General features: G+C 38.1%; 1 protein-coding gene across 2 annotated transcripts in view; it reads right to left on the bottom strand.

Moving 5' to 3' along the window:
- The window catches only part of PCCA (propionyl-CoA carboxylase subunit alpha), a 393065-nt gene that overhangs the window by 75293 nt on the left and 289883 nt on the right, over nucleotides 1-27889 (bottom strand). Inside the window, exons 20-21 of one of the 2 annotated variants that reach the window (XM_088021889.1) lie at nucleotides 24370-24456; nucleotides 14754-14852 (exon numbers count right to left, since the gene is read on the bottom strand). In XM_088021889.1, the coding sequence (XP_087878015.1) occupies nucleotides 14754-14852; nucleotides 24370-24456 (186 nt within the window). The remainder of the gene's footprint in view (nucleotides 1-14753; nucleotides 14853-24369; nucleotides 24457-27889) is intronic. The other variant, XM_028112036.2, reaches the window with a different exon arrangement.

Here is a 27889-nt window from a genome sequence, read left to right as displayed (position 1 = left end):
GTGGCTCAGTCGGTTAAGCGACTGCCTTCGGCTCAGGTCATGATCCTGGAGTCCCGGGATCGAGTCCCGCATCGGGCTTCCTGCTCAGCAGGGAGTCTGCTTCTCCCTCTGACCCTCTTCCCTCTCGTGCTTTCTATCTCTCATTCTCTCTCTCTCTCAAATAAATAAATAAAATCTTTAAAAAAAAAATTAAAAAAAAGAAAACTGTTGTCCTGGATAACCCAAGAAGCAGTTGAGATAGAGTTTCTCTTTAAAGAATTAGTCCTGGTAATAAATGAATAAAAATGACAATATTGGAACATCATCATTTTGTAAACCTTGATGAATTTATTGACCAAAGCTTGAATATCAACGGAGTGGTGACCAGACAGTATGTGTGTCTCTTACAGAGGCACACCACACCATTTTATGACTCAGTCTTGCCAAAGATAATGGCACCCAAATCTGATTACATCTCTAGATACAAAGATCAATTTATAGAAAACAAAGGAGGAAGGACATGTTAAGTCTCACCACTGGGATGCAATCAGCTCAGTTCTGGCAGTGAAAAACTGTACAAGACAAAGAATCCCTTTCCTTCAACAAATAAAATGGAAGGATAAAAAAAAAAAAATTCTACAGCCATTTCCCTCCAGCTACAGTCCCCTTTGTCCTTTACAGCCAGACTCCTTAAAAAATTGGCTCTCTTCATGGTCTGTATATTGTCCCTTTCCATTCTCCTTTGAACCTGTTCCCACGTGTTTTCCCCACACCGTTTGTCTGTAGGCCTTCCCATCAAGATCGCCTACGGTTTCCTTACCTATCAGTTGGCTTTGTCCTCATCTTATCCAGCAATGCTAGAACTGTTGATGATTCTCTTTCCCAAACACAGTTCTTGCACTGATTTCAAGGATATCCATGCCCCTGGTTTTAGTCCTACCTCCCTGGCAGTTCTTTCTTAGCCTTCTTCGTCTCTTCATTCAATTTCTACCTGGGGGAGAGCCCCAGCCCAGCCCCAGCTCTCTTCTCTTCTCCAGCTACTTTCTTCCCCTGTGTCACCTCATCCACATCCATGCTTCCCCCCAATGCAATGCCCATCTTAAAATAAATCAGCTTCATTGAAGCATACCTTACGTACAAAAGAATGCATTCCATTTAAAGTATAGAATTCAATGACTTTCGACAACTTTAAAAAACCACCATCACAATCAACATACAGAACATTTCCACCACCTCCAATATGTTCTTCCTGCCCTTTCACAGTCCAATCTTGGTCCCTGCCCTCAGGCAACCACTGATCTGCTGTCTAATAAACGAGTTCATTTTATTCATCAAATGGACATTGTTTCCGCACCTTTTAAGAAAATTTTGCATTAAAATTCCTGAATATCTTTGCCAATAATCAACTGACCCCCTCTATCTGCATCCACTTCTACACTTCATTCTGTCCCAAATATCTACCTACCAACACCACACTGTCCTGATGCTGTTTCAGTCTTTTTTTTTTTTTTTTTTTTAGAGATCTCATTTATTTGACAGAGAGAGACACGGCGAGAGAGGGAACACAAGCAGGGGGAGTGGGGGAGGGAGGAGCAGGCTTCCCGCCGAGCAGGGAGCCCGATGCGGGGCTCCATCCCAGGACCCTGGGATCATGACCTGAGCCGAAGGCAGACGCTTAACGACTGAGCCACCCAGGCACCCCTAAATAACTAAATTTTTATAAATAAGTAAGCAAGCAAGCAAAAAAAACACAAATAAATAAATAAATTTCATCTTCTTGTTAAGTCGTAGTCTCTATACATTCTGGATTTTAACCCCTTAGCAGATATAGGATTTGCAAATATTTTCTCCCATTCACTCTGTTGTTTGTGTCCTTTGATGCACTGACATTTTTAAGTTTGAGGTAGTCCTATTTGTCTGTGTTTGCTTTTGTTGCCTATGACTTCGGTGTTATAACCAAGAAATCATTCTTAAGTCCAGTGTTATGAAGCTTTTGGCCTCCATCTTCTTCTAGGAGTTTCATGGTTTTAGGTGTAACATTTAAGTCTTTAATCCATTTGAGTTAATTTTTATGTATGGTGTAAGATCCTTTTGTAAGTGGCAGATTCATGCTTTGAGAGAAAATCTACAGGCTTATGACTATGGGATTTATGTTTTTAATTCCCTTTTGTCCTAAGAGTTCAAGACTCACAGAGTCAATCTGGACCTCAATACTTGGATATCTAATGTACATGTTAAACCTACCAAGTCCAAACAGAATTATTGATTTGCCTCCCCAAACCCGCTCCTCCCCTACTTCCTATCTCAGTAAACACTGCCATCCTTCACTCAGTTGCTTACCCTTCATTCTCTAACTTCCTTCACCTGGTATCTGATCTGTCTTTTTTTTTTTTTTTTTTTAAGATTTTATTTATTTATTTGAGAGAGACCACAGAGGGAGCAGGAGAGGGAAAAGCAGGCTCCCTGCTGAGCAAGGAGCCCAACACGGGGCTCGATCCCAGGACCCTGGGATCATAACCTGAGCTGAAGGCAGACGCTTAACCTACTGAGCCACCCAGGCGCCCCGCTAATTCACCTTTGACAATACCTTTTCCCACAAACAGGTACTCCTAAATACTGATGACAATCCACAAGCATAGGACTCTACTTAAGCATATTCATTGCTTGGAAGGCATTTACAGAATTTTGTTAGATTCCTCTCCTGATATTTGCCTTTAGCCTAACCTTACATTTCAGTCTGATCACTTCCAATTTTAGGCTAGGTGGAAGATCTTCAACTGTACAGTGAAATGGATTTTAAAATATGGGTATTTCCCTTGCTCTTGCATTGAGGTTTGAAAAATGCTGTTGAAACTGTAGTTCACTTCTTGTTTTAATCTTTTGACAGCCTGGGGAAGTGTAAAAAGCAGCTTGACATTAGTTGTGATTCAAACATTAATTGTCAAAATGATATTACCACAGTATAATTTTTGCATGTAACTACTGTTTTGTCTTGCAATTTTAGGTTGAATTCATTAACAAACATCAAATCTGCAGCATAAGCTAATTTTCAAAGCCCTCTGATGTTTGGTAACAGTGGCTGAGGGTGCTTCTTCTTGTTCGGAAAAATTTAAATCTTGGTTCTGAGCTCAAAAACATCACAATAAACTTTACCACTGCTAAGCCACTGAATTGCTGTGTGATCGGGAAATCGGGGAATTAAGGTTCTACTTAACAAAAATTCCAAAAGCAGTCATAGCAAATAAAAAACAAATAAATGTGGCTATATTCCGGTAAAACTCTATTTATGGACGCTGAAGTCTAAATCTCACATACTTTCCATGTGTCATGAAGCACTCTTCTTCTTTTAATTTAAATGGAATAACCGCTCAACTTGGGAGCCACCCAGCAACAGGCCTCGGGCTGGATTTGGCCGACTCCCGGTCTCAGCCATCAGCAATCTCCACCTGGAGGACTATAGTGATCATACAGACGGTTCCCTTAATTCCACTACTGGTCCCCTGTGGTCCATCCTCCTCACAGCAGTGATTTTAAACCACATCCTATCACTCTTCTATTCAAAACCCTTCAAAAGCTTCACAGTGGGAACTGAATAAAACCCAAACTTTTTGGCCTACAAAGACCCTCTACAATCTAGTCCCTGCCTATCTTCTTCCACTCTCCTAAGCTCAACTCAAGATGCTGGTCTTCCCTCAGGCCTCTGCACAAACCACGCTTGTTCCTGTCTCTGAGCCTTTGCACTTGCCATTCCTGCAACTTGGGACTTTCACCCCCTAAATTTTTACGTGGCTGCCCTCTTCTCCTCATAGGTCTCAACTCAGTGTAAGCTATTCAAGAAACAACTTTCTAGCCACCCTAGCTAAAGCTACCTCCTTTAGGTACTTTCTATGAATTATCCTGTCTTATAGCCTTTATCAACCTTCTTAGTACTCAAATTACCTCATTTATATAGTGTTTACATGTTTGGTATCTACATCCCCCTTGTAAAGGTTGCACATGTTGGGGGGTGGATAGGAGGAGGGGGAGAGGGGGAGAGAGGAAGAGGGAGAGAGAGAGAGAGAGAAAGAGAATTGCCCAAACCTGACATATAGCTCAGCAATAAGGACTGATACAAGAAAAAAAGAGGGAAATAAAATTTCATTCAAACTGGAATTTACCTCGATACAAAAACCAGGAATATACAATTTTCCCACAGTTTATGATTAAGACAATTAGGTTTTTAGAATTCACAAAGAACAAAGTATCAGAGCTTACAAAGAGTCTGAGACATGCCAAAACAAATATGAACTGACCATTTGATAAGCTAATAACAGAAAGTAAAATGTTAAAAATTAAGACTTTTATTTTCACAAACCATATCCCATCCTTACTCAAATATTTTCTCCAAGTGTTTTTTTACCCCTTTCCCTATTTTTTTTTTAAAAGATTTTATTTATTTGACAGAGAGAGAGACACAGCGAGAGAGGGAACACAAGCAGGGGGAGTGGGAGAGGGAGAAGCAGGCTTCCCGCTGAGCAAGGAGCCCGATGCGGGGCTCCATCCCAGGACCCCGGGACCATGACCTGAGCCAAAGGCAAACGCTTAACTACTGAGCCACCCAGGCGCCCCGCCCCTTTTCCTATTATAAGTGGCACTTCAGAGCTAGTTAAAAAACTTCTTTCTGTTCTTATTTTGATACTCTGCTCCAACATTTACAAAATCTACACCGTTTTTTCCTTTAAAGAAAAGCATATTCAAGAAGTAAGACTTTGATTATTGAAATGACTTCAAGATTTATGAGAATCAAATTCATACAAAATTAGCAAAGGCTGGTCACTCAACAAAAGCAAAACATCCACAAAATAATAAATGCTCAAAAAATATCTTTCTGGTATAATGAAATTAGAGGCAATTTCACCTTTAAAAGTAATCTCACTGAACAGTAAGAGGAAGAAATAGTAATTGTTTTCTTTTTCCCCTCACTGATTTGCAGCACGATAACGTGGTAAAGGCCATTACTACGGGATCTGTCTTATCACTCTCCACTGCAGCTGCCTGCATTCTTTTCCACATTTACCATAATCGGTGTTTATACTATTCAAAATTCTCTCCTTCTGGCAGCTACTAAAATATCATCTTCTAGTAAACAGATAGTAGAGGAGAAAAAAGGACATGGGGGGAGAAGCAGGGGGGAGACACAGAATGACATTTTCCCATTATAGTAAATTTTTAAAAGCAACTCCAAATCATAAAACCAATGCCGCTCGAGACGAGAAAACTGCTAAGCTTCTGGGACTCCATTACAAAAGCAGGTAGAGGTGTCAAAATTAATATTTTAAATTACAGTTGTAAATACATCCCAGCTGTTAAATTGTGATTAAAATTTTCGAATCATAGTGAAAGGAGTTATTTCTGTTCTCCTGGTGGGCTTGTTTCTTAGATGTGTAACTGTAATTGATGTTTTCAGGAATGTGAAAAGGAGATGGTTAATAATTACTCTCTCACTTCCTACTTCTTTGGAAAAAAATACCAACCTCCACTTACGAAGTTATATATTTATATATCCTATACGTCCTAAATAGATGGTTTCATATTACATTTGATAACTCTAGAGTAATCACATGCACATAGTACCAAATAACAGCTAATTACTTCTAAGGGGAAGGGGAGACACAGCTGAAAAACATGGAAAACATTTATTTTGGGACTAAAAACAGAAGACGATCACTTCCAAATCCACATTTTTTTTTTTGTTTTTTTTGTTTTTTTGGTACTGCCAAAGTATAAGCAAACACATAAGCCACTTCATTTAATTAAAATATTATTAAAATATTTACTTCAACATCTATATATGTTTATTAGGATTATAACAAAAGTTTGTTCTCAGAGGTTATGAGAGTAACTTTCATCTAAAAAACTAAAAAAGAAAGTAGCTTCCTTTTAACTTCCCTTACTCAAGAGGTATGAGAATCAATTCATTTTCTTCAAAAAAAGAAAAGTTTAAAATTTAAAATCTATTCAAATTCTGTGTAGACAAGCATTTGCGAACATATCAGTTATTCAATCTGCAAACACAATTACAGCTCTTGTATCATATTCACGTACTTATATATAATATTCTATATTACACAAGCCTACTGAGCATTTTAAGTTATCATGTTATGTAATCTATTTAACACTGCAATCAGTTCACAAATAATCCATTTAATCTGGCATTCTGTAGTAAATAACATGACATTCATGTGACACTACTCCAAATGTGTTTGCTTTAACATAGAAAATTAGTTCCACTTAGCTGAGTATCAATAACCTATTCAATGTAGAACGCACTAGCACTGCGGTCAGCTTTGTACTGTTATTTATCATAAATTTATCTTCTCTTGAAAATATTTAAGCAAGAATATGAGAAATAAAAAGAAAAAAAGCCTTCAAAGGTAAATCATGAAGAGCTTCACATCACACAAATGCAGAGATTGTTAGACCTTAGCAGGATCTCAAGATATTTTCAAAAGTATTTAGCTACTCTTCAGGCCTGCAGACAACCTGCTGTGAGCAGGTGGATAGAAGAAATCATGCCACACAAAGAAAAAGGCCAATAGCAGTTAGTCGGCAGCTCTGCTTGCAAATGTTCAAACAACGTGACGATGCAAAATGAAAATCTGGTACGTAAAATGCTAGCAAGAAACAACACATTAAATCCCAGCAGACAAATTACACTGTAAGAAATGGAAGACTATTTGAGTTGTTCAAAGTAAAACTGAAGAGCCTCTTTCAAGGTTAAAAAGAATGTTTCACAGGAATATAGTCACAGAAATTAAAAAAAAAAAAAAATTCTATTTGACCAGCATGTTCCAAGCTACAAAGGTACAAGGGTGTACGAAGACAATACAGTGAGCTCTACATGTACAGAACACAGGAAATCTTTTGTTCCAACACTTAATTATATGCTATAGGCAGGAAATCATTCCGCATATTAAAAGTAGTCCTAAGTTTTGTTAAACTTTTCTTTTTTTAAAAGATTTTATTTATTTGACAGAGAGAGACACAGCGAGAGAGGGAACACAAGCAGGGGGAGTGGGAGAGGGAGAAGCAGGCTTCCCGCGGAGCAGGGAGCCCGATGCGGGGCTCAATCCCAGGACCCTGGGATCATGACCTGAGCCAAAGGCAGATGCTTAATGACTGAGCCACCCAGGCGCCCAGTTTTGTTAAACTTCTAAAATAAAATGTGAAAAGTTTGTCAACTAGAGGATAAATTCACCCTCTGTTTAAAAATGAATTTAGTTCATCTACTTGTAACTCTAAATGATAAACACCAAAACTGTGGTTGACACACAGGAGAGCACGAAAAAACCAGTATGTTTTTCTTCTATGAGCATTCTCTTATTTACGAAAGGTTTCGTTTGTGAGCTAAACACTAGCCACATATGTCTACTGAGGACTTGGAATGTGACTAGTACAACTGAGAAACTAAATTTTCCATTTTATTTAAGTAATTTAGATATAGAAACTGTGGAATATACTTTTCTTTACGCACAATTTCATTGTTCTTGTATGACTGCATTTCACATTCATCGTTCTGTTGCTTAAGCTGTTATTGATATATTCTCATACACATGTCAGGCGTATGTGTTGTTTCTGATATCACATTAATTTTTTATATTATTTCATCTTGAAATGCTAACATTTTGAACATATTGAGTTAAACAAAATGGATTAGTGAAATTAATCTCACTTGTTTTTACTCTCAACATGGCTAAGAAACTTAAAATTGCATACATATGGCTCATTAGATTTCTATTGGACAATGCTGCTCCATTCTGTAACTTTTTAAATTGGTAATCTGAAAATGAGACTATGTTTTCCCACAACAGAAATGAGAAATGATTGTAGGTTCTCAGATTATACCACTAAGACCTATTTTATAAACATCATTACTGATGGACTCTCCATTTGCAATGGAAATAGTAGGAAAACACTGGTATATACTCAACAGGAAAAAAAAAGAAATATGAAATACTCTCATTTTATTTTCCTTGAATGATGATATTTGAGGAAACCTTGGTTTAATTATTAGGTGAAGAAACAGATTAAAAACTTCTAAAGGGGCGCCTGGGTGGCTCAGATGGTTAAGCATCTGCCTTCGGCTCAGGTCATGATCCCAGGATCTTGGGATCGAGTCCCGCATCGGGCTCCCTGCTCAGCGGGGAACCTGCTTCTCCCTCTGCTTCTCTCTCTCTCTCTCTCTCTGTCTCTCATGAATAAATAAATAAAATCTTTAAAAAAAAAAAACTTCTAAAAATTCTAGAGGACCTAGAAGTATCTTCAAGAGTTTTTGATGTTTATGTCCTCATTCTTTAGTATAAATTACTTCATTTCAAAAATACAGGGACCTCCTCCTTTCAGATACACGCATCACTAGCTCTATACTTAAAGTTATTAACAGTGATTAGAATCTTTGTCCATGAATATGACTTTCTAGACCTCAGAAGAGAAAAAGACAAAGCAGCCATCTGGGTAAGTTGAAGTAGAGGTTGCACAGTTGCCTTAGCTGAAAAATGAGTAATTAGTGATGCTGGGTAAGACAGTGCTCAAGAAATGGGTGCACAAACCTCTGAGAGAAAGGAAATCAGGAAGAATCTGAAGTGAACCTTTTTCTATACCCATCCATAGGTGGTACTACTGGCCTTAAACAGCTTAGGGAAATAAGAGCTATTTAGTTGATTGGAAAGAAGTGTGTTTGGTAAGCATGGTACTTTTGGGAGTTGATCTTTGCTCTAACAAAAACTATGGTGATTCTGTATCCACAGAGATCAAGCTGCCATGTTATCTCATAGAGCATAGACTCTGCGAATATCAGAAGGTTGGGAATTAAAGACAATTGATAAAACAGCTAAGAAGGCTGTCATATGAACACAGTCTAATTCGATGAAGTCTTAGAGAAATAAAATCTAACTCTTAAAAGTACAGATAAGACAGATTTGTTTTGTTTTTGAAGATTTTATTTATTCATTTATTTGAGAGAGAGACAGCGAGAGCGAGCACATGAGCGGGGGGTGTGAGGTGGAGAAGCAGAAGCAGACCCCACACTCAGCGGAGCCTAACATGGGGCTCGATCCCACAACCCTGAGTCATGATCTGAGCTGAAACCAAGAGTCGGACGCTCAGCCGCCTGAGCTATCCAGGTGTGCCAAGGCAGATTTATTTCTGAAATTACAAAATGCAAGATGACTATCCATGTATTCATCCATTCATCCATTTGTCCGGTTACTGAGCCTTTACATGTGCCAGGAATTCAGCATGGCTGTGGTAACTGAAGGTCAAATCAAAACTGAAAATTCTGATCAATTAAAGGAAGTTAGTAACGTAGGAAATTCATTATCCAAATGATAGTACATGCCAAATTACAATTTATTTTTAAAGAAATTAATGGATAATATTAAGCTCATGAGGTTTACCAATGAAAACCCGGAAAATAAATAGATAATGTGATACGACTGAATTTGACTGGACGAAAAAGGAGCTAATTCCTAAAGCAAAGGTATGCTTCCTCCACAACTATTTTATCATCTAAACTAGATAAAGATGCTAATTGCTACTTTTCATGTAGTCACAGGGATTCAGTAATAAAACTAAATAGGTGGCAAGTACTCACATATCCATAAGTAAGAAGCTAGACTAGCTACCTCTCTCTCCAATAAATAAATAATTCTTTAAAAAAAAAAAAGTTCCTTCTACTTGCACTGAAAAAGTTCCACTTGTGCAGTAAAGTGGTTACATGGTAAAAAAAGATAAAGGAAGGTCAATTATTAGGAAGTACTCAGAATGTTTTCTCACTAACTATCTACATGAATCTTGTTCTACAATGAGGTACCAATTCACACCCATTAGGATAACTGTTATAAAAGAACAACAAAACCACCAGAAAATAACAACCATTGGTGAATATGTGCAGAAATCAGAATCCTTGTGCACTGCTGGTAGGAACGTAAAATAGTGCAGCTACTGTGGAAAACAGTATAGTGGTTCCTAAAAAATTAAACATGGAATTACTAAATGAGCCACTAACAGAGGATCGAGATACACAAAATATGAACTTTTATGAATAAGAAAAAGATAAACACTCCATAAAAAAAGGGGGGGGCAAAAGCCCTGAACAGGCAGTTTGCAGAAGAGAAAACAGGAGTGTCAATAAATATATTTTTTAAATGTTCATTGTCATTACTAACCAATATATATTAAACCACAAAAAGATACCATCTAAACCCACCAATCAGGACTTAAGTAGTCTTAAGTAGTTTGGATACCAAGAGTTACCTACAATGTGAAGCCTAATTGTTAAAGGCACAGATTCCTGGGTCCAAATCCTGGCCCTTCCATTTATTAGCAGAATGCCTTGGGCACGCAATTTAGTATTTTTAAGGCCTCAGTTTCCCCAACTGCAAAATGGAGGATAACACTAGTACATTGGATTGGTGTGAGGATTAAATACTTTGATACAGATGAAGCATATAGAAGAGTCAGTGCCTGACACAGTAAGTACACAATAAGGTTTTCTTATTATTCATATTTGTGATAGCACAGCACTGTTGGTAGACATCTACATTGATACAGCCACATAGGAAACCATTCAGAGGCGCCTGGGTGGCTCAGTCGTTAAGCGTCTGCCTTCGGCTCAGGTCATGATCCCAGGGTCCTGGGATGGAGCCCCGCATCGGGCTCCCTGCTCGGTGGGAAGCCTGCTTCTCCCTCTCCCACTCCCCCTGCTTGTGTTCCCTCTCTCACTGTGTGTCTCTCTCTCTCTGTCAAATAAATAAAACCTTTTAAAAAAAGAAAAGAAAAGAAAAACCATTCAGCATTACTGTGTAGGATTAAGAATACATAGTCCCTGCAACCAGCTGTTCTATTAGTATATTCCTTGAAGAAACTCTGATTTCAGTAAGAAACATACAGAGAAACATTCACAGAAGCAGTGTTTGTTCTGAAAACATAAATATCTACCCAGGAGAGAAAGAATGAATCATGGTATATTAATATGACTTAATAACATATAGCATGGAAATAAATAAAGCTACATGCATCCAGATGACCAATATCACAAACATAATACTGGAGGAAAAAGCAACTCACAGAAGCACAGAGAGTATGGGGCCAATGATGTAAGCTCAAAGACATCAAAAGCTAAACAACCTACCGGATATATAGCATTCCTAAAGAAGAGGAAGGGAGGGATGCATTTAAAATGCATTTAGGGGCACCTGGGTGGCTCAGTCCTTAAGCATCTGCCCTCGGCTCAGGTCATGATCCCAGGGTCCTGGGATCGAGCCCCGCATCGGGCTCCCTGCTCGGCGGGAAGCCTGCTTCTCCCTCTCCCACTCCCCCCCACCCCCCACTTGTGTTCCCTCTCTCGCTGTGTCTCTGTCAAATAAATAAATAAAATCTTAAAAATAAAATAAAATAAACAAAATAAAATAAAACAAAATAATATAAAATAAAATGCATTTAAAAATGCAGTTTAAGAATTGGGATGGTAGTTATCTCTAGGGGGCAGGAGGAAGGATTTAACTGAAGCAGAGCCCAGAGGAAAGGCAGTAGTTTTGGTAATGTTTCCTTTTTTAATCTAGATGGTAAATAATTGGGGTTTTGTTGTATTCTCTAGCTTTTATATAATTATTACAGATTTGTGTATATAAAATATTTAACAATAAAAAGTTTAAAAGTCGGCACAAAAATCCAGGGGGAAAAACCCAGCCATTATTACTGTAAAATCACTTGAAAAACACTTGTGGTCATATCCACTCCATAGTTCTTCTTTGAAACACACAGAATTTTCACAGCTATTCATTTGAAGGTATTGAGCTCAAAGCCTTGGGCAACTCAGCCCAGGAAGTCAGCAGAGAGAGAAGGGTGCTGGGCACAAAGCCTGAAGATCTGCCCATGCTTACATCAGGTGGACGAGAAATCCACAAAGAGCACTGTGAAGCCACCATTCATTCTCCTGTCTTTCCAAATCCCGTCACCACATGATGCTCTCGTCCTGACGGGAAACATGCTGAGAGAAGATGACTTCCCGCCTGTCTCTGGAACACGACCTAACTCCTCCCTGGGCACCCAGTCTCACTTTCCGTCCATCCCCTCTCCACAATGCAACTCGAGCCAAGCTCTTCCTAAACCCCAATCCTCTCCACACCATCACCTCCCTCGTGAACACTAGTCCACGGATCCCACTGGCCAGGGATAAAGCAGAGGCCACACTATGTAATTAGCAAGGCTTCAAATGACTTGGTTCCTACTTCCTTCACTTTTGCTCTTCACACCCAGCTAATTCTCTGATTGCAAAGGTTTAAAGCAGTGGTTCTCAGACTGCTTCCCCTGGACTAGCAGCATCAGCAATACCTGGGAACTTAGGGAAATGCACACCTAGCCCAGACCAACTAAACTGGAGTAAACTCTGGAGGTGGATCCAGCCATCTGAGTTTTAACAAGCCTTCTGGGTAATTCTGAAGCGCACCAAAGTTTGAGCATCAACTGGTTTAAAGCATGAATGAAAGGTATATTATTATTTGAAGAACTCTGATGGAGAAAATAAAAAAGTACTGTATAGCACAGTAATTAGAAGCACACACTCTGGGGTCACCGTGCCAGGGTTCAAATGTCTGCTCGGCTTCCTCCTAGCTTTGTAATCACAGAACAGTTGCTTAGATTGCCTCAGCAGAGCGAGACACTTAACAGCATAGGTCCCACAGCAAGCCTGCTTGGATTTAAATCCTGGCTCTACCTGCTATCAGCCACGTGACATTGAGCAAGTCACTTATTTTCTCTGAGCCTCAGGGGCCTGATTTACGAAAGTGCAAATAATAGTACCTACTTCATACAGTTGCCGTGAAGATGAAATGAACATATATATGCACTGTGCTCAGAACTGTACCTGATACACAGTAAGTACTGTGTATTATTTATTCTATGTTATTAATTTCATGGGGACCACATTTTATTTTGGAGATTAAAAAAGTCAACTAATATTCATAACAAGTGAATAAATGCTAATGTCCATAGCAAGTAACTAAAATTCATCTATTCTGGTAAGGAAAAACTTTCCTTAGAAAAGTTTCCTCACCTTTTTTTTTTTAAGGTAAATGAGTTTGTTTGTTTTTTATCCAGTATACCATTTATACCTTCTCTGAGTTTATTTCCTTCCAATCAAATAGTACTTACCTGGAAGCAATGACCTCCTCCAAAGAGTCGGGGAGGGGGATTGTCTGCCTTGAGGGGGTCCCTGATTTCAGATTAATGCCTATTTTTTAAAGCAAAGAACTTACAAAGAATGAAAATGGACTTACTGAACAGTAATCCCTATGATAGGGAAAATATTTCTGGGAACTATTCTAAATACATATCCAGTATTAACGTAGCTAGTAACTCTCCATATAAAAGTGCCATTAAGTTACCCATCTGCAGTCACTGAGAAGGAAACTGAAAATATCATGATACACCAATTTGGATAGTAGGACTTTCTTTCTATCTCTCTACTCACTATTAGGAGATCATACTGTGTCCCCTGACCAGAACATGCATGCCTGGCCACAGCATGTTCAGTGCAGAGCACATTCGACTGAACATAAGCTAGTATAACAAACCCATGTTTTTTGAAGACACAATAAATGGATCTAAATAATGTGAAATTATGCAGTGATATTTTTTCCAACGGTCTCAAAGTATTCTACCTCATAATTAGAATATGAAAGAAAATACGAGAGGAAAAAAAATACACTGGGGCAAGTTACAAAACCAAAGTCAAAATATACAGCTTGTTCCTGAGAATTCGATATTTCTTAGAACCATAAAGATAATATATCAATCGAGCCTGGCTTAGAAATTAGTTTAGTCATCAAATATTTACTGGAGGTTTCTGGAATACCTCTAATAGAGGTATATGTGAATCTGGTATACACAGAAGTTTTTATCTGTGATTCTCTTGATTTCTCTAAGGTTTTAAAAATCAGTTTCCTGGGCAAAATCAAGTTAAGGCAACATAAAAATATTTCGTAAAACAAAACAACAACGTAAAGAATGAGCATTTAATACTATGGGAGGGTGGTTATAATTTTTATTTGCATGTGATCACCACATGTTACACGGTGTTCTTGTTTTGTTTTGTTTTCCCTGGAACCCTAAACTTCAACTATGAGGTGAGCTGAAGGAACTTTGGAAGAATCTCTTTTCATAGCTGTCTACTTTAAAATGGAAGTCACTGATGACAAAGAACATCCAATCGACTCTGGATTTTAAGTCATTTCCTCAATGCAAGAAATCTTCCTTTGGAGGGAAAATAAAGGTTAATAAATTAAGATTACTCAATTTTTAAAAGGCATCAATGTGTTCTGGCAAAGTCAAGCTGGATACAGCTCACATTTCTGCTGACTGATGCTACACAATCTCGATCACACAGAAAAGGTAACAAAGTCATATTTTAGGACTAAAAACCCACAATGGCAACAAAAACTGCTATCTTCTAAGATTTTTAGAAAAGCACACAGGATGCTTCATTTATGACAAAGTACAGTAAGTAATATACACTAGCCTTCCTGGATTGCCTGGAAAAAAAGAAAATATTGATTCCTCAGATTAAGACTTGCCTCAAGATCCTCCAAAGTAAGGAAAAATGTTTTCAACCATAAATGTAGGAGATGAACAGACCACAGCTTCTCCCTACTCCACCTGCCGGTATTAACCAGGCAGGCGCTGGTAAGGATTCGGAACTTGCAGGGCCCCTCAAAGTAAATCATCAGAACATTTACCTGTATCGTCCTCTGAGTGCCATCAACGTTGACAGCCAGTAAGGGTGAAGCCAGGTTCCACGTGCTGGTCACATTTAGTTTCGACCCATCAACTTCCACCTGTTGTGACACCAAATAAGACTATTACCATGAAGAAAGACAGAAAACTGATCTCAAGTTCATCGCTGCATACAAAGCAGCAGCCATTTTAAACAGATGGCTCCCAAACAACCTGTCATGTTTACTGCTCCTGCCATGAAAGACAGGGTCCAACAAGAGTCTTCTTAGCCATCTCTGGGGAGAGGTGAAGGACCTGGGCACAGCTGCCTCTGGGTACTGAGGTTTCAAGTGATTTCCAGTAAGTAACAAACAGCCTTCTAACTCTAAACCTATCTGGACATGCTACATTTACTGCAATTAGACAAGTAATGCATATAAATTCCAGTGACATTTTGCAACCCACACATCAGGGCTTGCATATAATATCCTCTCCAAGGACCAAGAAAGAACTTTTTCTTTGTTAATTTTAATGAAGGACTATGCACTGTTATCTTAATTAAACAGAAGCTTTAATTAGGCAAAATTCTTTGGTGCTGAATATTAAAAGTCCATTTGAACTTTGCAAAAGTTCTGTCATATTTTTGTCGATCATAAATGACTAATTTCATCAAGTCATCATTTATGAAGATGCAAAAAAAATCCCATAACCTTCTAAAACAGATACTTTTAAGAGAAAAAGTCTAATTTACAAATAAATAATACAAAACTGAAAGGAAAAAAGCAAAGCTAAATTAAAATAAAAAGTATTGCTAGTTATTGCTTCCTTTTCACTTACTGCCTCCCCAACTCATATACGAGAACTAAGAAAAAAAATAACAGTATTATTTTAACTCTACAGTAAACAACCTAACAAAGGGATATTTGAGTTTGTTCAAGGTTCAAAATAAACCGGTAGCAGAATCAAGACACATGATCCCTAGCGATTCCTTTACTCTTTTTTAAGATTTTTTTTATTTGTTTATTTGACAGAGAGAGAGAGAGAGAGAGAGCAAGAGCAGGAACACAAGCAGGGGGAGGGGGAGAGGGAGAAGCAGGCTTCCCACCGAGCAGGGAGCCCGATGTAGGGCTCTATCCCAGGACCCTGGGACCATGACCTGAGCCGAAGGCAGACGTTTAACGACTGAGCCACCCAGGCGCCCCACCCTCTTAATTCTCTTAAACAATACTTACTAAAATAAAAGAAACATAGATGTTACCATTTAGAAAAGTGTGTCCATCTGTATCTATATAGACTTTATGTATATATATTTCCATAATGGTGTGGTCATACAGTCTAGAAACTAAGATATGCTCCTCGCTATGTAATGAAATATCAGTGGGACAGACATGATGCACTTGCTTGTGCTTCCAGGTTCAGTAGCGTCTGTGTCCATAGGGCACAGTTCAGTAAGTAGGAAGAAAGAACAATGCCTTGGGCCTCACCTGACATTGCTGTCTTACTCAGTTAGAGCTGCTTACTAAACTGGACCATTTAACTTCTCTGAACCTTAGTGGCCAAACTAAAATATAATAAAAATATCTATCTGAAAGGGTGCTGTAAGATTAAAGAGGTTAACATATAAAAGTTTCTACTTCTACCGATATTCCTGTCACGGTAGGTCCTAAATATTGTCTCCCTTCTGTTCCTGATGGTTCCACCATCCTTAAATGAGTTTTAAAAATAAGGTCAGATAATCATATTATTCCATAAATTATTTACTACTAAAACACTAGATGACAAAGATCTGTGAAGCATCAATAATACATTTTAAAATTATCTATTTAGCAAATTAAGTATCTCCTTATGTAATGAAAGATTTCTCCCCAAATTATCTCCTTATGTAATGAAAGATTTCCAAAAGAAGCTCCCAATAGATAAGAGTTTTACAAATATTAAGTGCTAAAAATACCCTTTAAAACTGAGAAAAAGATTTGCTTTGACGTGGCTTCTAAATTTAAAAGGTTAAAAAAGGTCAATGCTCAATTATAAAAGTTTTATCTTTTTAAAAAGAAAGTTAAAGTCTGTAAGGAAAGATTTTTAATGATAAGCACTTAAAATTTGTATTTGATATTAATTTTAAATCAACAGGGGTGACAGAATGAAACTGTAATTGTCATCTTTAGGACTTATGAGGGGGAATTGAGAAAAAAAAATGAATTTACTCAAATCCTGTAGAGGAGAAACCAATTTACCACAGCCTAAAGAAAACTATTTTTTTGAATGCTGAAACAAAATGTGATATACCCATATAACAGATTATCAGTTGGTAATAAAAAGGAATGAAATGCTGATACATGCTACTTACATGGATGAAGCTTGAAAACATGCTAACTAAAAAGCCCATCACAGAGGACCACACACTGCATAGTTCCATTTGTAATGAAATGTTCAGAAGAAAAAATTCCATACAGAGAGAAAACAGATTAGAGGTTGCCTTGGGCTGGGGGTGTGGGGATGGATGGAAGGATTGAAGGGTGACCGCTGTGGGGTATGGGCTTTCTTACTGGCATGATGAAAATGTTCTAAAAGTGACTGCGGTGATAGTTGCACAGCTCTGGGAATATACTACAAGCCACTGAATTGTACAATTTAAATGAATAAATAATATGGGTATGTGAATTATATCTCAATAAAGCTGTTAAAAAATAAGTAACAAATGAAAACAGAAGGGAGGGGTTTCACTTTTGTAAAAAATCAGAAGCAATATTTTATGAGAAATTAAAGACCTAAAAAACGGATATATATATATCTATATATACACACACACACACACATCATGTTCATGAATTAGAAGAGTTTTAGTATTATTAAGATACAAGTTCTCTCCCAAACTGATCTATATATTCAATGTAATTGCAATCAATATCCCAGAAGGCTTTTATTTGGGGGGGGGGGGGGCGGGTAGCAGATTTTAAAATACATAGAAAAACAAAGGATATAGAACAGTAAAGATAATTTTGAAAAGTTAACAAATTTGGAGAACTCATGTCATTTGCCTGTAAGAGATCCCATTAAGCTATACTAATCAAGATACTGGTGTGAGAACAGACATAGTCATTAACAGAACAAAACGAGAGTTCAGAGACCCATATATAAAGGGTTAATGGATTTTCAAAAAAAAAAGTGCCAAGACATTAAATGGGGAAAGCATAGATTGTGAATAGCACTAAAACAATTAAACAGCCATATTCTAACAAACAAATCCTGACCTCTATCCCACAACATTAAAAAAAAAAATGATCTCAAAACAATGAAAACTAAATGCCTAAAACTTAAAAAACTTCTAGAAGAAAACATAAGAGAAAACCTTTATGACCTTGGTCCAGGCAGAGATTTCTTAGGACATAAGAAATACAAATCTTACAAGAAAAAATAGATGAATTAGACTTCATCAAAATTATAAATTTCTGTTAGAAAGACCTGTTAAGAAAAGGAAAGTTGAGCCACAGGTTGGGGGAAAATATTTGCAAAACATGTATCTGATAAAGGACTTGAATCCAAAATCTATAAACAATTCTCTCTCTTTTTTCTTTTTTTAAGATTTTTATTTATTTATTGAGAGAGAGAGAGAGAGAATGGTAGAGAGAGAGCATGACAGGGAAGACGGTCAGAGGGAGAAGCAGACTCCCTGCCGAGCAGGGAGCCCGATGCGGGACTCGATCCTGGGACTCCAGGATCATGACCTGAGCCGAAGGCAGTCGCTTAACCAACTGAGCCACCCAGGCACCCAACAATTCTCTTTTATAAGTCAATAAGAAAACCAACTGAATTTCTTTAAAAATGGGCAAAAGACTTGACCAGACACTTCGTCAAGGAAGAGAGATAGATGACAAGCACATCACATTAAGAAAAACAAAATAACAAAATAGCACTACCCATCCACTAGAATGGCTAAAATGAAAAGGAGTGATAATACTAAGAGCTGACAAACATGTGGAGCAACTGAAACCTTTATACACAGCAGGTAGGAATGCAGAATAGTAGACCTGCTTTAGAAAACCCCAGAGAAGTGAAGAGATATGTTCACTCACGGAGTGCTCACGAATGTTCAGAGAAGCTTGTTTATGATAGCAGAATACATATGTAAAATTCACATTCACCTCAAACTGAAAAAACACCAAAAATCCAATGAACCAATTATAATGGACAATTATGGTATATACACACAACAGAAAGTGAGCAATAAGCATCTCAAAAGCATTATACTAAGTGAAAGAAGGCTGATGCAAAAGGATATACAGAACATGAGTATGATTCCATCTATAGAACATTCTGGAAAAGGCAGAAATCAGGTCAGCAGTTCCTAGGGTCTATGGGTATGAGGATATGCTTGACTAGGAAAGGGCATGAGGGAACTCTATGGGGTGATGGAAATGTTCTAAATCTTGATTTTGGTGGTGATTATATGACTATACAGATTTGTCAAAACTCAAACTATACAATTAAAGAGTAAATTTTTTATTAATTATACCTCAATAAATCTTACTTTTTTTTTAAGATCTTATTTATTTATTTGACAGACACAGCAAAAGAGGAAACACAAGCAGAGGGAGTGGGAGAGGGAGAAGCAGGCTTCCTGCGGAGCAGGGAGCCTGACGTGGAGCTCAATCCCAGGACCCTGGGATCATGACCTGAGCCGAATGCAGATGCTTAATGAATGAGCCACTCAGGTGCCCCTAAATCTGACTTTTAATAACAAAAACAGGGTGGTTCAGTCAGTTAAGCATCCGACTTGATTTTGGCTCAGATCATGATCTCAGGGTCTTAAGATCAAGCCCCATGTCGGGCTCCGCACTGAGTGGGGAATCTGCTTGAGATTCTCTCCCTCTCTCTCTCTCTCTGCCTCTGCCCCCCCCATTTGCTCTCTCTCAAATAAATAAATAAATAAATAAATAAATCTTTAATAAAACAGAATGACTCTAAAAACAAAAACAGAAGGAGGAAAAGTCTACCTCTTCAAAAACTGAAAACAGTATTTTTGAACTACTTTTATCTTCCCTTACCGATAAATTCATTTCTCTCCTTTCGTCCTCTGCTATTGGATGAGTGGATGTGAATGTTAATTGGGAAGAAAGACAGAAGGAAAGTTTCTTCTAGACAGAAACATGGGGGGAGAAAGTCATTTTCAAGTCCTGTTGATTACATGAAGGACAGACACAGAGGCAAGATGAAGATATCAGAAATCAGAGATCAGAGACCTCCCCGTTTCCTTTTGCGTGGACCCCTGGGAATGGGTAGGGGGGCAGAAATGGAGAGAGATGCATGAAAACATTCTGACAGGTATCAGATTTAGGGCACCTAAAATCTAAGCTGGAGGTCTACTTCTGGAACAGAGTCTAGGAGAGGCTATAGGCTTGGTGTCATGGCATTCCTAGTGTGGTGTATGATCAAAAGCACCGCTGGAGGAAGAAGCTGGATAGATGACCCAAGCACATCATGTTAGGTAGGAATCCAGACGTTTTTACCTAGCTTAGTGAGACGACAGAGTCTGGGTCAGGATAAAGACAACATAGTACCGGGGACTCCATGACTATAGGCAAATAGTAACCAGGCCTACGGGTGGCAGAGGCCTCTTCCACGACAAAGAGGATGAATCATCACCTGACAGTCTTGGGTCCAGGCCCTTACAGCAAAGCCTTGTAAAGACAGTGTGGGTCTGAGTTCTCCTGCCCACCTCTGTAGTTGAGTCCAACCATGTACCTAAAGGCCTCTTTTACCTGCATCCAAACTCCACACCACAGTGGTAGCTGGAGTAAGGGAAAGAAACCCGAAACACCATGGTATCTGAAAGACACTGCTTAAACCAAAGTGTTGGGGCACCTGGGTGGCTCAGATGGTTAGGCATCTGCCTTCGGCTCAGGTCATGATCCCAGGGTCCTGGGACCATGGGCTCCCTGCTCGGTGGGGAGTCTGCTTCTCCCTCTCCCTCTACTGTTCCCCTTGCTTGTGGCTCTCTCGCTCTGTCAAATAAATAAAATCTTAAAAAAAAAAAAAACCTTAAAAAACGAAAACCAAAACTAAAGTGTTTCCTCCCTCTCACTCCTTACTAAAGGTAGAGGGCTTGTGAGGAAGATTATGTGACAGACACACAGAAACTACATTTCCTTGTACACCTGGGAATTAATAAGTATAATTTTGCAACATCACTTATAACTGAAGCAAGGATGTTATCAGAGCTCCAAATCATAATCTATGAAGCATATCTGCAAATTTTAAATGAAGGAAAAGAACATGCTGAAAACCATCAAGTGCCTTCTCAGGCCTCAAGCTGTAAACAGATTTCACCAAGAAACAATTCAGAACAGCAGATGCAATGATTCTATTAATGCGTTCATGAGATGAGTGAAATCTAGAGGCCAGTAGGAGGGGCAGGGAATTTGAACATTTTAGAAAGATAAGAGCTGACTGAACTGAAGAATTCTTGTTACTATGCCATATATATTGTTTGATAAGAGCTGACTGAACTGAAGAATTCTTGTTACTATGCCATATATATTGTTTACACCTAATTCTTCAGCCAAGGAGGGATGAAGCAGCAGATGTAGAGTGGAAGTGGCATTTCACTATTACAGCACTGAGAACCTGACATAAAGAACCACCCTATCTTTTCCATGCCAAAAACTAATGGAAAGTGACATCTAGGACAATGGAACTAACAGATTTGATGAGAGAGTATTAGAGTAACAGGCCTAACAAGGAAAAGCTACGGGCTGCCCATGCTTATACATAACCAACTACCCTACTGCACATAATGAACAGAAAATAACCAATACTGGATCTTTGCATACAATTTGCAAAACATATTTTTTATCAAGAGAATAAGGTAAATTAAGAGTATTATAACACAAGAAGAACTACTCGGAGAAACACAGGAAGAGTTCAGATAAATAATTCTGCAAAGTCTCAAAGACAACCATAGGAAACATGACTCCTCTTTTAAAAAATGAGCTCAAAGAAGAAAAACAAAGGTTCAAAGAAGAGATCATACAACAACAGAAGGAAATGAAAATCAAGCTGGTAGAACTCAGAAAAAAAATGAAGAGAAAAATAACATTATAAAGATAAAAGCCACCTTAAGAAGCAACCAAAAATAGAATCAATGAGACTACAAAGAAAGACAAGGACATGGAGAAATCATATAAAACAAAACAGAAAAGACGAGCAATATAAAAATTTATAGAGAAGACAACAGATATGGAGGAGGGAGAAATGGATCCAAAGAATATACAAACTTTTTCAAAAAGGCTTATAAAGAAAAAAGAATAAATGCAAGTTCAAAGATCTAAGGTAAAACTTTTGAAAATAAATAAAACCTTGAATTTGTAGAATGATGTTGTTTACGCAACTTTACGCAACTTTAAGAATAAAGACAATTTTATGTGGCTATTTAGGCAAAAATAAGAAATCAGGCACAAGCAAGGAAAAAACTCAGGTCAGCCTAATTTCTCAAGGGCAAAACTGATACGTAAGACCACAGAGCAATGTGGTCTAAGTACTAAAAAGGAAAATGTTGCCCCCCAATTTTATACCCAGCCAAGATGTCCTTAAAGTATATCATATAAACATATCTTGTAGCATATAAGAGAACTTAGCACCCCTTATTTACAAAGGAGGCATGTCTCTATATATATTGATATGAAACCATGCCCAAGAAATTACAGAATAGCATATACAATATGTTATCATTTGTTAAGGGGGGAAAAAAAAAAACCTGTGTGGTTTTTTTTAAAGATTTTTTATTTATTCATTTGTCAGAGAGAGAGAGAGAGAGAGAGCACAAGCAGAGGGAGAAGCAGGCTCCCTGCTGAGCAAGGAGCCCGATGCGGGACTCGATCCCAGGACCCCAGGATCATGACCTGAGCCGAAGGCAGACGCTTAACCGACTGAGCCACCCAGGCGTCCCACCTGTGTGGTTTTTTAAATGTATAGAATATGTCTAGACAAATATATAGAGGAGCAAAGGGGTTGAGGGACAGGGATAGAAGGAAGGCTTGCCTTTTACCGCAAATCTATTCATACTTTTTAAGTTTTATTCTGTATATGTATGTTATATATTCAAAACTATAAAAGTGAGGAGATGTGTAAGGGCCTATTTTCCTCTCTCATGTAGCATGAAGTCAATATTTACTTTATACCTTCCACTAAAAGGTACACAATACATAATAGTTGTCCTTCTAAAACTTCATTTTGGTTAACACACCAATACTCATTTCAATTTCTCTGGTCATAGATTTATTGATTTCATCTCCAGCACCCAATTTTACAATGTATTTTGAACAATCCCTCTGTTTCAACTCTTCCTCATCTAAAAATGAGGGACCTGAGTGAGCAATGCTGAAGATCTCTTCAAGGCTAAAATTCTATGGTTTTATGGTTGCAAAGCACTTTTATTTAAGATACACTTAGTTAATTTCTGACACGGCAAATTCCAATATCAGAAAGGGATTTTGTTTTGCTCAAGCACTTCTGTCTAGGGTAGGAAATTTTTAAGATCTTCCCTTTAACAGGCAATAAAAGCTAACAAACTCAAATTCAGTGTGGGAATTAAAAAAAAAAATAGACCAATAGTAAAATGACAAATGACATAAATAAAATGTCATACCTTTCAAGGCAGACAATATTGTGGAAATGTTCTAAGCACTATGAAAACACTAAAATATTTTAAATTATTTTAAAACGTTATTTAAAAAACAATCCAAAGACACAACATCTCTGTTTAGAAACACTAACCTAGACACATAAAGATTCCGTGGCTTTATTTTTTTTAAGATTTTATTTATTTGACAGAGAGAGACACAGCGAGAGAAGGAACACAAGCAGGGGGAGTGGGAGAGGGAGAAGCAGGCTCCCCGCCGAGCAGGGAGCCTGATGCGGGGCTCGATCCCAGGACCCTGGGATCATGACCTGAGCCGAAGGCAGTTGTTTCACCAACTGAGCCACAGAGGCGCCCCCATGCCTTTAGTTTAAATAGACCTAGGACTCAAGTGCACCAAATCTACATTAATTATCATATTAACTCTGACCCACACTCTTTGGCAGACGACCTCCTCTTTTCTTTACCAAAACTGAAGCCACGAGACATAAGTCTTCTTATTTTTTGGCATCCCTGAACCTTCTCTCCTTTACTGATATCTCACCCACCGGCCGTTCCCCCTCTGCCTCACGCACGCATAGAACACCCGTATTTTCACAGATGGGCACCTGACCCACTATGCCCTCCAACCACCAAACTGCTTCTTTCCTTCTTTTCTCTGACAGGCTCTAGAACAAGTGTTCTGTGCCTATTTTCCTACCATGTAACTTTTTCCACAACCTTCTACAACCTGGCTGCTAAAACTATATTCTCAAAGGTCACAAATCTTCTTCAGCAATTGTATACTGTCTTCTTAATTCTCATTACTCTTTACTTCTCAGCAGGAAAGAAGACCTCTTGGGAGGAGGTGATATTTAAGCTAAGATCTGAAGAATGAGTAGAAATTAGTTGGCAGCAGTGGGTAGGTGGGAATATCCAGAGGGAATATCCCAGAGGGACTCAAATGTAAAAAAAAAAAAAAAAAAAAAAAAATCCCAGAGGCAAGAAAGAGCTTAGCATGGCACCTGGGAGGGGGAACGATGAGAAGCACCAAAGGATTCCAACTGGACAGTGCCATCATCCACTTTTTTAAAGATGAGTCCGGCTACAGCCTGGAAGAATGAATCAGATGAAACAAAAATGAAAATTATGAAAATTATGGTGACTGGATCTTGACTACTGGGAGTGGGCAGAAGCGGGATACTCAGTAGTAGTATAGACTGGGGAAGGGAGTGAAAAGTGTGAATACAGAGTCATGAATAATCACGAAGAAAAGGGAGAGGGATGGGCTTACCAGAAAACCAGCAAAACTGCCACCCAGTGTTGGATGCTCAGCCACAGAGGGACACCATGCACATGTAATGGCATGAATCTGCCTTTGGTAGGTGGTTTTCCCCAGCAATACTCAGGTACTTTGCCTGATGCAGGCATAAAGAAACTGGAAGGCGGAGTTCATCTAAGTTTGGGAATGATGGAAGAACAACGGGGTTGAGGAAGGTAAGGGTATCTGTAAGCGAATTACTGTAATTATAGGCCAGGGTAGCTAAGCTGGATAAAGAATGGAAAAACAGGAAGGATCCATGGATGGGAGAGAAAATATAAGGCCTAATGGTTGTATTGAGGCAGAGGTTGCTAGGCTTCAAATGCAAGGGAGGGAAGGTGGAGGCTGCCAGAGGGAGGGGACATAGTGATGTAGCCAGGTGACGTGAACTTCAAAGAACAAGGGTTTTCCAAGAGGGAGGGGAACATGTCTAGAATGGTACTAGGGGAAACAAAAGTCTCACTTCCCATCTTAAGGTGCATGTGTAACGGGAGAAAAACCACCACCAGGTTTCTGTGAAGGCAAGTAAGTGGCAGAACGTTCAGAGAAAATGTCTGAGAATACAGGGCAGTTTGTTGATGACAAAGCAAGAGACACAGAGGCCACAGTGGAAAGGGTGGAGAGGAAGTGGAGAGATGGCGTGGAAGAGCGTGGATGACCGCAGAGGCTTTCCAACAGGCCCGCTTCCCTCGGCCCTTACCACAAGCACCCCACCTACACCTGCTCCTCCCTCTCACCTGGACCACCACAATAGACTAGTCTTCCACATGTATTTTACTGTACCTCCACTTGGCTCTCCTCACCATAGGCAGAATAGTCTCTGGTAAACATGAACCTGATCATTTACAAAATCAGAGGTAAAGGGGGAAAAATGACAGTGTGAGAATGACCAAATAAAGGTCCTGCCTGCTTTTTTGGAAAGTGTAAACTCCAAAAGAGATGTGTAACACTGCAATCTTCAGGATGAGAACATCGTATGTGTCAGCATTCTGTAATCATTTAAAGATTACATTCTATTAAAGTATTGATATTTTAAGTTCAAATTAAATGGAGCAAGGCTCCGGTGGATAGAATTCACGCAATCCGTCTTAACACAAACGATTTTCTGCAGTTTCCCCCACCTAAAGAGGATGACTTCAGTTAGGTTATTCATAAGAATGTTTATGGTATTTAAAATACCACTTCAAAAACATGACTTCTTTCCTATTTCAAGAAAGCACTTTCTCATATTTAACAGTCTACTGGTAACTTTGTACTCCATTAAAAGCATTTAACTGCATTTGTGGTACAAATAATGTTGATGTGGAATATTTTCCATGAGTTGTTTGGAACATTCAATTTTCCTATCTACGTAATCATAAGGGAAAAAGAAAGTACACACCCAAAATTAATTTGACATTTGAGAGAGATTACTTACATCCTTTACCACTAAAAAAACAAAAAAAGCACTTCCTCAGAGGTACCTCATGACACAGTTAAAATATTATAACTTCTATTGCAGTAGGCACCTGCTAACTGAGTTTTTTCAACAGTAGGAATGTAAAACTTACAAAACAAAGTATTTGCCAAAAAGCTTTTCCAAAAATAATAAAAATTTGGGAAGATACAGCCCGTAAAAAGTGTTTCTGATTCACCATACAATTCTTCTTTTTTGTTATACACAAATTCTTTTTTGTCATCAAATGTTAAGATTAGCACTGTGCAGAATTAGATCTAAGATAAAAATCAAGGTGTTCATTCCACTACTTAAAAAAGACTTTGATCATATATTTTGCTTCTATTTCTGAAAACAATATGAAGGATAAAAAAGATTTGTTGATCAAGCTGTAACTCATTTCCAGAAAGGACTAACTAGTATCTGCCCATTAGACTTTCACAGCATATCTTAAAAATTATCAGTCTGCACAAAACATGGAAAAAGATCTGTGGTTTTCTGATTTGACTATTAGGCTGGAAAGGATCCTAGAAAAACATACTCCAACCCAAACCTCTCCTCCTCCTCCTACACATATAAGGAAATTAAAGAACCATATAAATTATGGAAGCACCAGAAGCAATTATCTTGCAATTCTCAGAGTATTTCACTGAAATCCACATGCCAAAAGCAAAAGTAACACATGTAATCTAAATACTAAGGTACAATGCTTGTCTATAGCAGACACTCATTGCTTATTTGTACCTTGAAAGAAGACTATTCTAGAGATAAAGATGCTTATTGATTCTTTGTGGTTCTTATCTCTTAATTATGGCTAACAAAAATATGATTATTCAATTGTGTATCAAATCGATGAGGTATATCCAACACTCCCTAATAACAAAGGAATCTGTAGAGCATGCAGTTAAATACATGGGGATATTACCACCACCTACCATCATTATAGTTCACTGACTTCTGCATACACTGCTGCTGGATATGTGAAACACAAATAAGCTTTTTAAAAAATATTCTGAAGATGTTGACAATAAGAGACACATAACGTTCCTAAACTTTAGATCCAATAACTTTGCTAAGTTGCTTGCTTCGACATTAATTTCTCAGGTAAAACACAACAAAAAATAACTCAAACATTTTTATGCAATTATAATGACTCCTAACATTCTAATGTGAACTACAGGACAACCTTAGTATAGATCTTAAGATGACACAGAAAGGGTAGGTTTTCTTTATCCTGCTCCACTATTTACTAAAATATTTTTCTTATTCCAAAATACAGTCGTGATACCTCTCCTGCCTTCCAGAGAGAAATGAGATGCTTGTTTTCTGAAAACAAAAGGAGACAACCATTTTTCTAAGTTTCTTCTTTACCACTATCGCCTTGGAAACAGTCTTTTATTTCTCTCCCAAATAGATATGTAATAATGACAAAAACATCAAAAGGGATTAGACACAAAGATGAAGATCTGTTAATCTGTCACAAAAGATTATATTAAATATGCATGTTATAAATGTAATTAAATATATCTCAGAGGATGTGAATTACAAAAACAAATTTTAGGTACTGGTCTACAATCAGCCAGGTTGACTAGTTTCTCTTTAATTATCGCCTCATTAATTGATCAGTAACAACTGTAATTTCAGTTGTATGGTTTTGTGGGTTTTTTTTAATCCTACATTATTTTGCCCACACTTTAATTATAGTAGTAGTTTCTTTTGGATTGGTGTGATAAGGTCATTCTCTGCAGATAATACTGTAAATTATATCACAGCTTAATGAGTAACTGTA

This window comes from Eumetopias jubatus, unplaced genomic scaffold, assembly GCF_037043125.1.
Source record: "Eumetopias jubatus isolate StellerSeaLion01/CBP00866 unplaced genomic scaffold, mEumJub1_p1.0 scaffold_3, whole genome shotgun sequence".
Taxonomy (NCBI): Eukaryota; Metazoa; Chordata; class Mammalia; order Carnivora; family Otariidae; genus Eumetopias; species Eumetopias jubatus.
The sequence above is the reverse complement of the archived record's forward strand: the minus strand, read 5'-3'. Positions and strand labels throughout refer to the sequence as shown.